The following is a 16,059-nucleotide window of genomic DNA, read 5'->3' as shown; positions in this document are numbered from 1 at the left end:
GATGACCTGGGTGGGTGGAAAATTGGTTACTCACAATGGTATTGAGCAAACGTGAATATACTGAGAATTATGAGAGCCAAGCTTCTCATTTTTGGAGAAAGGAGGTATATATAGAGAAGGCGGAGTTGGATTGGAACTGGTGACATCAGTGTGAACTCATGATTTTTAATATATATAGAATGATGGATGTAGAGACAGGTGTATAGATGTACTATCTTCTGATAGGGCCTAGAAGCAACAATACCCCAGGAGTAAAGAGCATATTATTGCCCAGATCTTGATTTCTGAATACAATTATCCACTAAAAGAAACCAGAGCCATTTAGACAAATGACTGATTCCAGGCCTGGAGTGGGAAATCATAACTTGAGGCTTGACTATCTTATGGGGCCAGAGAATGTGCAACAGCTCAAAGAAGGATAGAAAAATGTTAAAAGGGCATAAGATACAGCTTGGAGGAGCCCTCATTGGCCCAAATGGGACAATCTAAATATCAAAATAAATCACAGTATAATTATAATGGATTATAATTACAGCATGCTTATAATGGATTATAATCTATAGAATAAAAGATCAATCTATGAGTTATTTATAATAATATATCTATGACAAATGAATGAGTGAATGAATAAATAAATCAGGGAGAAGGGAAAGTTCTTCCTTACAGTAGCATGCTGATTATAAATGTAAAGAGAATAATGGAATTAGAAAACCACCATTTGGCAATTATCATAGGAATAACTGATTCAGACAGAAATCATTAAAGAATGCTAAAACTAGTTGTTTTAGTTTTATAAGATTGTTGAAGAATAGGATATTTATATAGTTTCAAAGTAGTTCTCCCTCAAATACTTATAAAATTTGCTGTGGAGAAATCTCATAGATACCATTTTAATTGACTTAACTTTATCTGACTAAAATAAAAAGGATGGACAAAAACAAGAGTTGGCAAGGACATGGAAAAATTAGAACCCTTACATTTGTGGGACTGTAAAATGGTGCCGCCACTTTGGAAAATAGTTGGCAGTTTCTCAAAACATTAAACCTTGAGTTACCATATGACCAAGCAGTTCCACTGTTAAGTATATACCCAATAGAACAAAAAACATATGTTCACAGCAGCACTATTCATAATAGCTAAAAAATGTAAACAACCCAAATGTCTATCATCGATGAGTGGATTAAAACACTGTAGTATATCCATATAATGGTGTATTAGGGCAACTAGTGGCAGGATAATTTTAGGAGGCAATTTTAAAGCTGCAGGCAAGAGTAGAGATTGACTGTTGTCTGTGAGGATGAACATGGGAAGTACAAGTGGAGGAGGTGGAGGGCTTACAATCTACAGTACTTGATGACTGATTGGCTGTGTACTGTAAGAAAAGATAAAGGAGTCAGAATGACTTCAGACATTCTAGACTTGCAGTGCCTTGATCAGAGATAGGGACCACTGGGAGATGAGCCCAGAGAAGGCAATGGCAACCCACTCCAGTACTCTTGCCTGGAAAATCCCATGGACGGAGGAGCCTGGTAGGCTGCAGTCCATGGGGTCGCTAAGAGTCAGGCACAACTGAACGACTTCACTTTCACTTTTTACTTTCATGCATTGGAGAAGGAAATGGCAACCCACTCCAGTATTCTTGCCCGGAGAATCCCAGGGACAGAGGAGCCTAGTGGGCTGCTGTCTGTGGGGTCACACAGAGTCGGACATGACTGAAGTGACTTAGCAGGGTTCTCCAGAGAAACAGAGCCAATAAGATATGTTTGTGTGCATATAGATAGATTTATTTTAAGGAACTGGCTCATGCAATTATAGAGGCTTAAAGAATCTAATTTTGGGGGGCTCCAAAATCACTGCAGATGGTGACTGCAGCCATGAAATTAAAAGACGCTTACTCCTTGGAAGGAAAGTTATGACCAACCTAGACAGCATATTAAAAAAGCAGAGACATTACTTTGCCAACCAAGGCCCATCTAGTCAAGGCTATGGTTTTTCCAGTGGTCATGTATGGATGTGAGAGTTGGACTGTGAAGAAAGCTGAGTGCCGAAGAATTGATGCTTTTGAACTGTGGTTTTGGAGAAGACTCTTGAGAGTCACTTGGACTGCAAGGAGATCCAACCAGTCCATCCTAAATTATCCTAAAGGAGATCAGTCCTGGGTGTTCATTGGAAGGACTGATGTTGAAGCTGAAACTCCAATACTTTGGCCTCCTGGTGCGAAGAGTTGACTCATCTGAAAAGACCCTGATGCTGGGAGGGATTGGGGGGCAGGAGGAGAAGGGGACAACAGAGGATGAGATGGCTAGATGGCATCACTGACTCGATGGACATGAGTATGAGTTTTCCAGGAGTTGGTGATGGACAGGGAGGCCTGGCGTGCTGTGATTCATGGGGTCGCAGAGTCGGACAGGACTGAGCGACTGAACTGAACTGAAAAAGTTCAAAATCTGCAGGACAGGTCTGCAGTGCAGTAGGAGACCCAGGGAAGAGTTGCAGTTCAAATCCACAGGCAATCCACTGGCAGAATTCCTTCTTGCTTGGTGGAAGTCAGTCTTTCTCTATTAGGGCCTTCAACTGATTAGATGAAGCCTTATATTATGGACAGCAATCTGCTTTACTCAAAGTTCACTGATTTAAATGTTAATAGCACCCCCAAAACACAGAAACATCCAGAATGTTTGACCAATATCTGTGCAACATGGCTCAGTCAAGTTAACACATAAAATTAACCATCACAAGTGGGTTAAAAGAATGAAGTACTGATGCATGCTATTAATGCTATTAATACAACACTGATGAACCTTGAAATTTTTATGCTAAGTGAAAGCCAGACACAAAAGGTCACATATATTCCATTTATTTAAAACATCCAGGATAGGCACATCCACACAGACAGAGTCCGCTGATCAGTGGTTGCCAGGGCTGGAGCATGGGGAGTGACTGTTTAAGTATATGGGGTTTCTTTCTGGGGTGATGAAATGTTCTGGAACTGGTGGTGATGGCCACATTACCTTGTAAATAAATATACTAAAAACCACCAAATTGTGTAATTTAAAAGGGTGCATTTTTTGGTTTGTGAATTATATCTCCAAAGGAAAAAAAATGTTAACATCACCAGTAGAGAGACAAATCAACGTTGCCTGGCTCCCAATACCATGCTCTTAGGATGGAGAATTACTTTGGGAATATTCCTGCCCAAATGTATAACCTGAATCTAATCATGAGGAAATATCAGACAAACCCATAGTGGCCTATGTTCCAAAACTATCAGGGTTATAAAAGGAAAAACTGAGGAAGTACTCCAGACAGAAGCCAAATAAATGCAATGTGTGATCCTGGATTAGACCCTGGACCACAAAGGAAAGACTGATTATAAAAGACACTGCTGGGAAAACCAGCAAAACTTGAATGGGGTCAGCAAACTGGATGGTAGTATAGGATTAATGGGGGTTTCCTTGTTTTGATAGATGTACTGTGGTTATACAGGAGTGTCCCTGATTTCAGCAAATGCATACTGACGTACTGAAAGCTGACAGGACGTAACATTTGTGTATTACAAGTGATTCAGAAAAAATATATATACAGCATATATAACCTGTGTTTAAAAAAAAAAAATATATATATATATATATAAAGAGAGAGGGAGCGAGAGGGTGATAAAGCAAACATAATAAAAAGTTAACAACTGGGAGTTATGTGTAGGGATATACTGGAATCCTTTGAACTATTCTTATAGCTTATCTGCTAGTTTGAAATTATTTCAAAATAAAAAGTAAATTTAAAATATATCCACAAAGAGATCTGTTCAAGAAAAATAAAACTTTACAAGGCTACTGTGAGGCCTGCCTGGCACACAGTATACGCTCAACAGCCACTGCCGCTGCCAGTTTTTCAGGTCTGAGAAACAGCGGTACTTTTCAGGAGAAGTCACAAGGGGGCGCCTGAAAACCAAGAAACAAACTCTAAGCACAGAGCTTCCCTGGGCCTGCAGTGTTCCAGATGGGGGCTGTCAATACTTTTTCACCCAGAATGCACTCCTTGACCCAAAAGAAAAAAACTCTGCTGCAAACTGGGGATGATTCCATTCACAGTAAATAAGGTCTGGGGTACCTGAAAGCTAGCCTTTGCTCCTGTTGTTTGGGTCTGGATTTCAGGACAGCTGTCAAGAGTCACTGCATCCATCAAAATCAGGATGTCAACTCTGGAGACCTGTGAAAAGGGGTTCGTGAATGTGATGGTAATAAACAAGAACGAGTCCTGGAATGGGAACTCAAGAGGCGCACTTGCTGTTTGAACTCAGTCAAAATCTTCCTCCTCCTGTTTTGTTAATCTGACATATTAGAGGTTCCCCCAGACCTCCTAGCTTTCAATGTTTCTGAGCTCTGGAATATGTCCTCTTGAGTCTGCTACTGCTAAGTCACTTCAGTCGTGTCTGACTCTGTGCGACTCCATAGATGGCAGCCCACCAGGCTCCCCCGTCTCTGGGATTCTCCAGGCAAGAACACTGGAGTGGGTTGCCATTTCCTTCTCCAATGCGTGAAAGTGAAAAGTGAAAGGGAAGTCGCTCAGTCATATCCGACTCTTAGCGACCCCATGGACTGCAGCCTACCAGGCTCCTTCGTTCATAGGATTTTCCAGGCAAGAGTACTGGAGTGGGCTGCCATTGCCTTCTCCGCCTCTTGAGTCTACCTGACCCTATCACAAATCATTCCATGAATGAAACTGCTCTAGTCCCTGAGGTCTCGTGACCACACGGTGTAGTGGAAGGAGCACAGGCCTTGCAGACACACTGAGAAAGGTCCAAATCAAGGCTCTGGTACTTCATTTCTTGAGCCTCAGTTTCTTTATCCTTTAAATAGGAATAATACCATTTCCTTTTTAAGAGTGTTATGAGGATTAAGTATCTAAATACAGTAACTAGAACAGAGTAGATATCCAGTAGATATTCATTGAATTACGGTATTTTATTTTCAATTTGGTTTAGGCAAAAGCAATCAGAAGGAAAATATAGGATTTAAAGTTCAACTACGTTCAAGTTCCTACTCTGTATGACCCTTGACTAATCACTAGATCTCTTTGAGTCTTACTAGCAGTCTTTTTTTTTCTTTTTTTGGTTGCGCTGGCACAGTATCCAGGATCTCATTTCCCCAACCAGGGAACAAACCCATGCCCCCTTGCAGCAGAAGTGCAGAGTCTTAACCACTGGACTGCCAAGGAAATCTACACGTTTTATTAAAAAGAATGAGGAAAGTCCAACTGTATTGAGATGGAAAGAACTCAGAGACACTAAGTGAAAATAAGCCATGGAATATATATAATTATGATTCCATTTTTATTTTTATGTTTAGGGAAAAAAAGAAGTGACCATGTTGTACCCTTGCTTAAAAAAGTGTTCTGTGGTTCCCCAATGCCAACCGAGTGAAGCTCAAGCTCCTTACCTGGCATTTAAGCCCCTTCACTATTTGGACCCTGTCAACCTCTTCAGCCTCATCCATGAGCACTGAGTTCCATCTATGACTAAACTGCCCTTCACCATCTCTTTTTGTCTCTCATATTTTATCAGGAATTAGAATCACCTGGAAATTGTTAAAATATTGACTGTGGGCCCCATACATAGGATTTCTGATTTAAGTTTGAAAAGGGGAGGCAGTTCCCAGAATTTCTAACAAGTTCCTGGGTGATCTGATACAGCTCTTCTAAGAACCACACTTTGACAGCTGTCACCTTTACAAAGATATGACTCAACTTCATCACCTGTATAAAGGCTGACCAATCATATCAGTTTGCCCAGGACAGAAAGTCCCATGTAGCAGAAAACCCCTTAATCTAAGGAAAACTGGGATGGTGGTTACTACTCTTCCTGTATAAGAATCTTTCCCAGGTTACACATGGGATACTTACTGCTACTGTCAAGTAGCCCTTCCCTATAGCCAGGCTGATAGGAAGTGCCTGAGAAAGGAATCCCATCACTGTGACTGACTTTTTGCTAGAGCAAGAATATTTAACAAAGTTTCTCAAATTCAGACTCCTCCATATTCTCTTTATTTCCTGCAGAGAACAGGTTGTAGTCCTCCAGTCCTTGTAAACCCTGAACACAATCGGTGTGGAATCACACTATAAGCATCCATTTCCTTGCCCTATGTTGCCAGGCTGAGTTTAAGGGAGAAGTTGGGACAAATGCAGCGAGCACATGTGAGCTTCTTACTCAGTTCAAAGTGCGTCTTGTCATGGAATGACAGCTCCACATGGGCCAAAGCAGCTGATTTTCTATTGTTTCCAAAGGGTACCCAATACAACAAAGGTCACTCATGGTCCTTCCATGGTCCCTGATGATGTTCCTGCTCACTGTTGATCAGAGTCGATCTTTTTCATTGACTGACGGGGTCAGAGGTCTGAGAGCTGATAGCGTCGCACAAGACCATCTCGACAACATGTGTAGATCTGCTTCTCCCATGTGGCTACCTGGAACACAAAGAGTTCACAGCTCAAAGGAAGCCTGGGATTCTTCCACTTCAAAAACATAAGAGTCTTGTCATTGACCCCTACTAATACAAGGGAGTCTGAGAAGATTTACTGACTCCAAAGACAAGAATTATATCCATGCTATATATTTTAAAAATAGCTGACCAGAATCACGGGAGCTCATGGGTACAGAACAGAGAAATTAAGTGGCCAACTGGACAGAAAACGCACTAGTGCTGTGCATGGTTTAGAGCAGAGGGGTCTGCACAGGGGAGCATATGGCCTACAGAAAAGCCTGGATAGAAGCGGGTGGGAGAGGATGAGCTGGTTAGATAGCATCACCGATTCTATGGACTTGAGTTTGAGCAAACTCCGGGAGATAGTGGAGAACAGGGGAGCCTGGTATGCTACAATCCATGGGTTCTACAGTCAACGGGGTCAAAAAGAGTCAGACTCGACTTAGGAACTGACAACAACATTGCCTCCTCCAGAAGAGGGCGGTGTCACATTAAACCCTAAAATCGCCTTTGACAGAGCTTAGGAATAGAGAGTTTAGGAATAAAGAGGGGGTGCAGCTAAAATTAAGTTGGTCCCTTACATCTGTTATTAAATTATACTTGGAAGCCTTCAGGGGAGGAGAGAAAAAAAAGGAAGGCCTGGGTATCCACGAACCTCATAAAATTATATGCAAAGAGTTCTCAATATGTGCCTTTTTTTACTGAGAAGGATTTCATCAAATTCTCAAAGCAGTCTGAGACAAAGGAGATTAAGAACCATTAATTTAATGCAAACAGCATGAATTCTGGAGTTAGCTTTAATCACAGGTGTGCCAATATGTAGCTGCATGACCTAGGGCAGCCTTCTCAACCCCTTTGGTCCCGTTTCTTCATTTATAAAATGAATGATGTGTTAATTCACAATATAGAACACTATGCAGGAATTTTATAAAATGAAGTATATCTAGAAGCATTTGTCTGGAAAGAGCTCTAAAATGTTAAGTAAAATAACCCAAGTCATGCAGCAATACATAACAGAATGATCCCAATTATGTATAAAGATAAAACTATATTATTTACATAACTACATAAACAAAGGTCTAAGTACAAATTCTCCAAAAACAGTCTTAAAATATACACAACTATTAATGCTAGTTACTTTAGGAAACAGTGGAACCAAAAGTCTTAAAGCAGACTTTTAAGTCTGCACAGTTATGCACTGTTTGAATTTTTATACATGTGCATAAATTATAAATTTTTCTAAAATATAAGAAAATAATAGGAATAATAATATCTATACCTCAAGCTATGATAACTATTAAATCTGATATGTAAAACAGCTAGAACAATGACTGGTCAACGAACATTATTTCCCCTTTTATTTTTCTTTTTCTTCAGTTCAGTTCAGTTCAGTAGCTCAGTCGTGTCCAACTCTTTGTGATCCCATAGACTGCAGCACACCAGACCTCCCTGTCCATCACCAACTCCCGGAGTTTACTCAAACTCATGTCCATTGAGTTGGTGATGCCATCCAACAATCTCATCCTCTGTCGTCCCCTTCTTCTCCTGCCCTCAATCTTTCCCAGCATCAGGGTCTTTTCAAATGAGTCAGCTCTTCACACCAGGTGGCCAAAGTATTGGAGTTTCAGCTTCAGCATCAGTCCTTCCAATGAATATTCAGGACTGATTTCCTTTAGGATGGACTGGTTGGATCTCCTTACAGTTCAAGGGACTCTCAAGAGTCTTCTCCAACAACACACTCTAATCAAATCAGTCTTGAACTTAAATAACAACAACAACAATAAAAGTAATATTTACAGATTAGAGTTTTCATATGTATTATTTCACTGTTACACTCATTTTACAGATAAACTGACAGACTGAGGAAGTAAAGTGACCTTTTCAGTTTCTAGAGCCAGTAAATGATGAAGACACTCTGACTCAATTATTTCTTTCTGTCCCACACCTAAGTACGGTATTACCCCTAGTAATCACAAAGTTTCTGGATTCAGTTCCCTCCAAAGCCCTGGGTCCCAGGTGAAAATCACCCAGGCCTGGTTTTTCTCAGGTCTGTACCTTGTACACAGGATCACAGTCAGCCCCAGTGAGCTCAATCACATAGTCTAAGTCTTGCTGGACAATGAAACAGCTTCCATCACCTAAAAGACAGAAAGAAAACTTAGATAACTAAAGAGAAAGTTGCATGCAACGTTACCCTCCATATTTTATTTCTGTACATCACTAGCCTAAAGAAAATTGTCTTAAGACCCAGAGTGGCAGACAGGAGTCATGGTAGGCCAGATATGAGGTCCTATAGTGACTCCCTAAAATGCTGGGCTCAAGAGGATTTGAAGGCCATATGCACGCTCTCTCAATGGGAAGAGTTGTCTTTGATTAGCAATAACTGCCAAGAGCACAGAGCAAGCAACTACAGACTTTTACAAGTATTTGCAAACTTATCCTAGACAATGATTTTTAACAGAATTTCCCTATATAAATGTTTTCTTTAAGACAACTATGCTCCCAGGGACTTCCTTGGTGATCCAGTGGTTAAGAATCTGCCTTCCAACGCAGGGGATGTGGGTTCAATCGCTGGTCAGGGAACTAAGCTCCTGAGTGCTGAATGGCATGGTATCCAGAAAAATTAAAAAGAAAAACAAAGAAATAGAAGTTTAAAAACTTATTCATATCTACCACTCAAAGATAAATACTATTCACAGTTTAATATATTTTTCTAACCTTTTCTGTATAAATTTTTATTTTATACGGTTGAGAGCACATTACATAGAAGAATATCTTTATGCATAAAGTTTTTTCTATATTAATATTATGACTTTGTATAGAACTCTGGAGAAGAATCAAAAGATATTAACCATTTCAAACATTTAAAATTTGAAAAACCACTTTCCAAAATTATATATGTTTAATCAATTTTATCTGTTAATCAATCTATACTGGAAAATTCTGAAAGAGATGGCAATACCAGACCACCTGACCTGCCTCTTGAGAAACATGTATGCAGGTCAGGAAGCAACAGTTTGAACTGGACATGGAACAACACCCTGGTTCCAAATAGGAAAAAGAGTACGTCAAGGCTGTATATTGTCACCCTGCTTATTTAACTTCTATGCAGAGTACATCATGAGAAACATTGGGCTGGAGGTAGCATAAACCTGAATCAAGATTGCTGGGAGAAATATCAATAACCTCAGATATGCAGATGACACCACCCTTATGGCAGAAAGTGAAGAAGAACTAAAGAGCCTCTCGAAAGTGAAAGAGGAGAGTGAAAAAGTTGGCTTAAAGCTCAACATTCAGAAAACGAAGATCATGGCATCCAGTCCCATCACTTCATGGCAGATAATGGGGAAATAGTGGCTGACTTTATTTTTCTGGGCTCGAAAATCACTGCAGATGGTGATTGCAGCCACGAAATTAAAAGATGCTTACTCCTTGGAAGGAAAGTTACGACCAACCTAGACAGCATATTAAAAAGCAGAGACATTACTGTGCCAACTCCAGTGGTCATGTATGGATGTGAGAGTTGGACTATAAAGAAAGCTGACCGCCAAAGAATTGATGCTTTTGAACTGTGGTGTTAGAGAAGACTCTTGAGAGTCCCTTGGACTGCAAGGAGATCCAACCAGTCCATCCTAACAGAGATCAGTCCTGGGTGTTCATTGGAAGGACTGATGTTGAAGCTGAAACTCCAATACTTTGGCCACCTGATGTGGAGAGCTGACTCATTTGAAAAGACCCTGCTGCTGGGAAAGACTGAGGGCAGAAGGAGAGAGGAATGACAGAGGATGAGATGGTTGGATGGCATCATCGACTTGATGGACATGGGTCTGGGTGGACTCTGGGAGTTGGTGATGGACAGGGAAACCTGGTGTGCTGTGGTTCATGGGGTTGCAAAGAGTCGGACACGACTGAGTGACTGAACTGAAATGAACTGACTGTACCCAGCAGTATACAGAGGATCTTCTTCTTTCCTGCATTCTCATTATTAAAAATAATCGTTTCCAAAGAAGAATCCTTATATTTTAGAGGTACAGGGAGGTAAGAAAGTGCAATTACTATAGCTCTTCCTCTGCATTCAAGTTTCCACACACAAATCTACTTGATAAGCCCAAGCTTCATTCCCATTCTGTCTAGGAAGCCATCTCTCACCACCCCATATAGTAAACCCTTTCTCCCATCGACCTCTTGTAACACTTACTATTGCTCTGACACTTCCACATACATATTTTTCCCCACACCATAATTCTAATTTTGGTGAGTGTGTGCTCCACCACTGGATCATGATGATCAGAAACACTTTTTTAGGAGGGCACAGGGCAAGGGTTATGAGCAGGGCTTCCCTGATAGCTCAGTTGGTAAAGAATCTGCCTGCAATGCAGGAGATCTGGATTCCATCCCTGGGTTGGGAAGATCCCCTGTAGAAGGGAATGGTTACCCACTCCAGTATTCTAGCCTAAAGAATTCCATGGGGTGGCAGAGTCAGACACAACTGAGCAACTTTCACTTCACAAGGGCAAGGGTTAGTTACAAGAGTAAGAAGAAACTATCACTTACAGAATATCTACTTTATGTCGAGTACCTATCTCTAAGTAGGTACTTAGAAAAGTGAACTGGTTCACCAAAGATCATAGGATGATTAGATTAAACCATACACAACTGCCATTTTTATATAAACATAAATTAACAAATAAATAAACGAAGACCTATTCACTAGGTCTTCACTGCCGCATGCAGGCTTTCTTGAATTGCAGTGAGTGGGGGCTACTCTTCATTGCAGTGCTCAGGCTTCTCATTGTGGTGGTTTTTCTTGTCATGGAGCACAAGTTCTAGGCATAGGGGCTTCAGTATTTGCAGCATGCAGGCTCAGTAGCTGCGGCGCATGGGCTCAAGAGCACAGGCTCAGAAGCTGGGGTGCACAGGCTTAGCTGCTCTGGAGCATGTGGAATCTTCCCAGATCAGAGATCAAACCTGTGTTTTCCTATCCACTGGGCCACCAAAGACGTCCAACACGACATCTTCTTAAGCAAGTCACCTGCTGATGGACACGGGTTGTTTTTACATCTTGGCTATTACAAATATTGCTGTTATGAACATGGGGGCACTAGAGTGCCCTAGACAAAAAATAGAGTTTTTGTCTTTTCTATATATATACCCAGGAGTGAGTAGGATTGCTGGATCATATGGTAACTCTATTTGCAGTTTTTTTAAGGAACCATCATACTGTTTTCCATGGTGGCTGTACCAATTTAGATTCCCACTAACAGTGTAGGAGGGTTCCATTTTCTAAACACCCTCTTCAGCATTTATTCTTTGTAGACTTTCTGACTGGTGTGAAATGATACTTCATTGTGGGTTTGATTTGCATTTCTCTAATACTGGCACTGCTGAGCATCTTTTCATGTGCCTGTGGGCCATCTGTATATCTTCTTTGGAGAAATGTCTATTTAGGTCTCCTGGGCACGGCATATATTATATAATTCTGATCAATGACGTAAGAGATTAGCAAATCTGCTGGGTTGCTCCTGAGGAAATGTTTCTCATTCTTAAAAAGGATAACAATATGCATGTTATATGAAGATAAGATTTGCTGCAGCTATCCTGCACTGTAACCTTGAGGGAATAAGCCTGAGGACAAAAGCCAGTATGCTAAGGAGGAGAGTGCCAAAAAACAGAGAAAAGCTGCATTCTTGATTTTATTTCTTCTCTTCTTCTTAAAGCTTTATTTTTTTTAACTCAATACTTTTTTGGATTTTACCAGTCTTTAAACATCCTGGATACAATCCAGGATACCACACTGAGTTAGCTGTCAATTTTTCTTATTTTCTCCACTGAATTTGTTTTCAAATCACTAAATTAATATAATCTGGAGCCACCACCATAAATCTGGATTTCTTGTAAACGAAGTAATACATTTTCTGAGTTATTGAAGCCATTTTCAGTTGAGTCTTCTGCTACTAACAGCCAAAAACATCCTAACTGATACACTGAAGTATTAAGGTAAGATGGTCCCTCCAGGCCTATAGGCCAGTCCTCCTCACCTAAATCATTCCTATGAGGATTCAGTGTCCCTTAATGGACACCTTCTTCTATGCATTTCTCCCAACCCCACTCCCAAACTCCATTCCAAATATTTTGTACTGCTTACACCAAGGTACTCACTCACTTTACCCAGACTGTCTTTGTAAAGCGTCAAACACAGTACCTACTGCATGGTAGGTAGGCACCTAATAAAGGACAGATCCCTTCTTTCTGCTCCCTTTCACTCATCTATGACTCTGAACACACTACAGCTTTAGCCATCAATGTGCATTTTTACATTTCCAGTTGGTAAAATAGTCACTGGATTACATGTCGCTTAGTCCACGAAGGAGCTTCCCAGGTGGCTCAGTGGTAAAGAACCTGCTTGCCAATGTAGGAGATGTGGTTCAATCCCTGGGTGAGGAAGATCCCCTGGGGAAGGAAATGGCAACTCATTCCAGTATTCTTGCCTGGGAAATCCCAGGACAGAGGAGCCTGGCGGACTACAGTACATGGAGTCGCAAAGAGTCAGACACAACTTAGCAACTAAAACAAGCCAACAAGTCCACAAAGACATGCCTGCAGTACTCCTACCACTCAAGTTAGCTGTTCCCCACATTCCCATACAGTATTCTGCTGCAGTACTTATCAAACTGTATTCAAGCACATGTCCACGTGTCTGTCTGCCTTACTGACTATGAGCTCCTTTAGAGCAGAGACTGTAACTGATTTGTTAACTGAATTCTCAATAATTTGTAATAAGAGCCAGTGTATTTATTCTGACAATGTTTATTGAGCACCAGTTACATGGTGGACACTGAACTAAAATGCTGGGGGTAACGTGATAAGGCACAGCGCACTCAAGGAGCTTAGATTGGAAGGGGCACAGATAATTACAATTAGGGTGTTAAACGTTATGTGAAAAAGCACAATATGCCAAAGAATCATGGAGGATGATGCCCCTAGCCCTGCCACAGACCAGGAATTAAATCTATGTTTCACTGAATGATATAGAGCCACCTCCCTCAATTGGCCCCTGGACCCACCTTGGCTAGCAATGAATCCGTCTCTGAAACTCAGCAGAGACATAACTGGTGCTCCTGATCTGTGGATGACTTGTACTGGAGTCCTAGGATACAGAATAAATGGAGCGATTTTACTCTTTCCCTTAAATAGCAATACTTGACTATATTCAACCTACAGTACTAACTGCATAACAGCACACTGGACAAATGTGGACAGAGATTAAACATTCATATGGTTTCTTTCCTGGCAGGATCCTTAGATAGTAGATCAAAGTAGTCCATTCAAAACCACCTTGGAGGGAATCTAAACATGTCTCTAAATATCTTAATGAGCTGAATAAACTAAGTAACCACTGATATTTCCAATTTTTAGGGGAAGTCTGACAAGGGTTTAAGGTAACAATGTTAACAATATGTTAATCTCTTTATAGACAGAATTAAGTCATCTGTGATATATTAAAATTGTTAGGACTCTGTAAAATCAAACAGAAAGATGAGAATCAATTTTTATAATTGATGATTTTATAATTTTTATAATTATGAGACTTTATAACAGTGATCAGATTCCCTATCTCTATGGAAGCAAAAACAAGCACAAAAATAAAGTAAACTATGGAAGAAAAGGTATACACTAGTCACTCTTTAACTGAAATTTTTTCACTGCTCTTGGAATAAAGTCCAAACTCCTTGGGATGGTATATAAGTCCTTTCGAAGCAAATTCCAGTTTTCCTGTCTGGCATCACTTCTCATCACTGCTCCACTGGCAGGGTATATACTTGTCCTGTCAAACTACTCAGAGATACTTTACAGTGCCATACTTTCACATGCCTTCATGCTTGTCTATATGCTATTCTACCTAAGCCAGGTTCTTCTTTTCTTTACTTGGTAACTTTCTGCTAGACAAGATCGATTAAAGCTGCATTTCCTCAGAGCAGTCTCACTTTCTTTTCTCTCCTTCTCGGTGCTTCCTCAGATTCTTGAGATCACTGATCACACTGTGTCTTAACAGTCTTTTACTTGTCCATCTTTATTATTAGACTCCAAATGCCTCAAAGGCAGAGTCTTTATCTTTTATTTCTGTTGTTTGGTGCCCTGAACAAAGCCTAATGCCTACAGGAGCCATTCAGTAAGTATCAGTTGAACAGAGGAAGGAAGCAGAAAGTGACAGTAGAAAATGTTAAGTCCTGGGACAAACAGGTTATAGATTCTTTTTGGATATCTGTAAGACCAGGACAAAGCCTATATAAGATAGGTTATGATCACAGCCAAATAAAGAATCAGAGCTGGCTTTCTTGAACTATAAATGATCAATCTCAGCCCAACCCAGATGTAACACCAAGAAGAAAATTATTAAGGTCCTTAAAATTAAAGGTTTTATATAATTACTGTGAGATGTTAGTTCATTATTTAAGCTTAATTTACAAAGGAATCATGACAGTATGAATCAAATTACCTTTCAATGTGATTCCAGGAATAATAAGAACAATCAGACAATTCACACTGGAAAGCCCTTATAAATGGAAAAATATACCCTTGATTCAACAGCCATCTATATGCCAGATTCAATCACTGTGAAAGCCAATAAAAATTTCCACTCTGCAGAAGACCTGCATCATGCAAATGAATGGTGACTCACCTTGGACTCCTTACATCCAGCTGATAAATGTTTCCATCCTGCGTCCCAGCCAATAGCAAGAAGCCAGAGAGAAAAGTGCAGCAGTTGAAGGCATCTGAGCCAATAAAGAGGAAGAGCTGGGAACAAGTAGGAGACAAAGAGGCTGTTTAAAGATTCATTTGTTTCCAGGAATAAACAGGCACCAAGAAAAGAAGAATTTCACTATTTTTAGTACAGAATTTCTTTCTTCTTCTTTTAAGAACTCCTGATCTAAACTAAGTATTCATCAACAACTGAGGGGGAAGCACTTCCAGGATTTCAGGAACCTGAGGCTGGCTGATGACTTAAGCAGGTTACATAGTATCATAATATCATAGTCTAAGGCAGCAGTTTGCACACTATTTCCCCTCAACACATTGTCTCATGGGATCCTAAACACCAAAAATGTTTTTTTCCCTGTTTTCAGCACAACCTTCCATTTGCTAAACACTTGCAATTCACACATTTAAGTTTTGCTTCAAGACACTGGTGACAATCTTTTGAAAACACACTTAATGTGGCAATGTAAGAAATCACAATTTACCCATGTACTTAAAATAAAAAACGATTATATTTTTACTTCTTACTATTAGTTCAAAGAGTAAAGTTTGAATGTTCTAAAAAAAAAAAAGAAAGAAAGAAAGAAACAAAACAAACAAAACCCTCTGACTTCCCTTTGGAAATGAAAGCCAGCATGGAAATTCAGAGTGCAAAGGCAGTATGAGCAAAAATAGTGATGCTCCCAGAATAAACTTTGAAAATGGAAACATCACCAGCACAATGAAGTAATGAGATAAAATGAAAATACAAAGTCTGTGGCCAAACCAAATCATTAATGTTGTCTGGGTGATGATGACAGCAACTGGAAAGAAATTTAACCAA

General features: G+C 40.2%; 1 protein-coding gene across 1 annotated transcript in view; it reads right to left on the bottom strand.

The window, feature by feature from the left end:
* Positions 1–5,355: 5,355 nt before the first annotated feature.
* Positions 5,356–16,059, bottom strand: part of PAAF1 (proteasomal ATPase associated factor 1) — a 40,623-nt gene continuing 29,919 nt past the window's right edge. Inside the window, 4 exon segments of the mRNA XM_052652666.1 lie at positions 5,356–6,462; positions 8,535–8,617; positions 13,544–13,626; positions 15,160–15,275. Of these exon segments, the coding sequence (XP_052508626.1) occupies positions 6,385–6,462; positions 8,535–8,617; positions 13,544–13,626; positions 15,160–15,275 (360 nt within the window). The 3' untranslated portion in view covers positions 5,356–6,384.

This window comes from Budorcas taxicolor, chromosome 15, assembly GCF_023091745.1.
Source record: "Budorcas taxicolor isolate Tak-1 chromosome 15, Takin1.1, whole genome shotgun sequence".
In the NCBI taxonomy this organism is placed as follows: domain Eukaryota; kingdom Metazoa; phylum Chordata; class Mammalia; order Artiodactyla; family Bovidae; genus Budorcas; species Budorcas taxicolor.
This window is presented reverse-complemented; position numbering and strand designations above follow the sequence as displayed.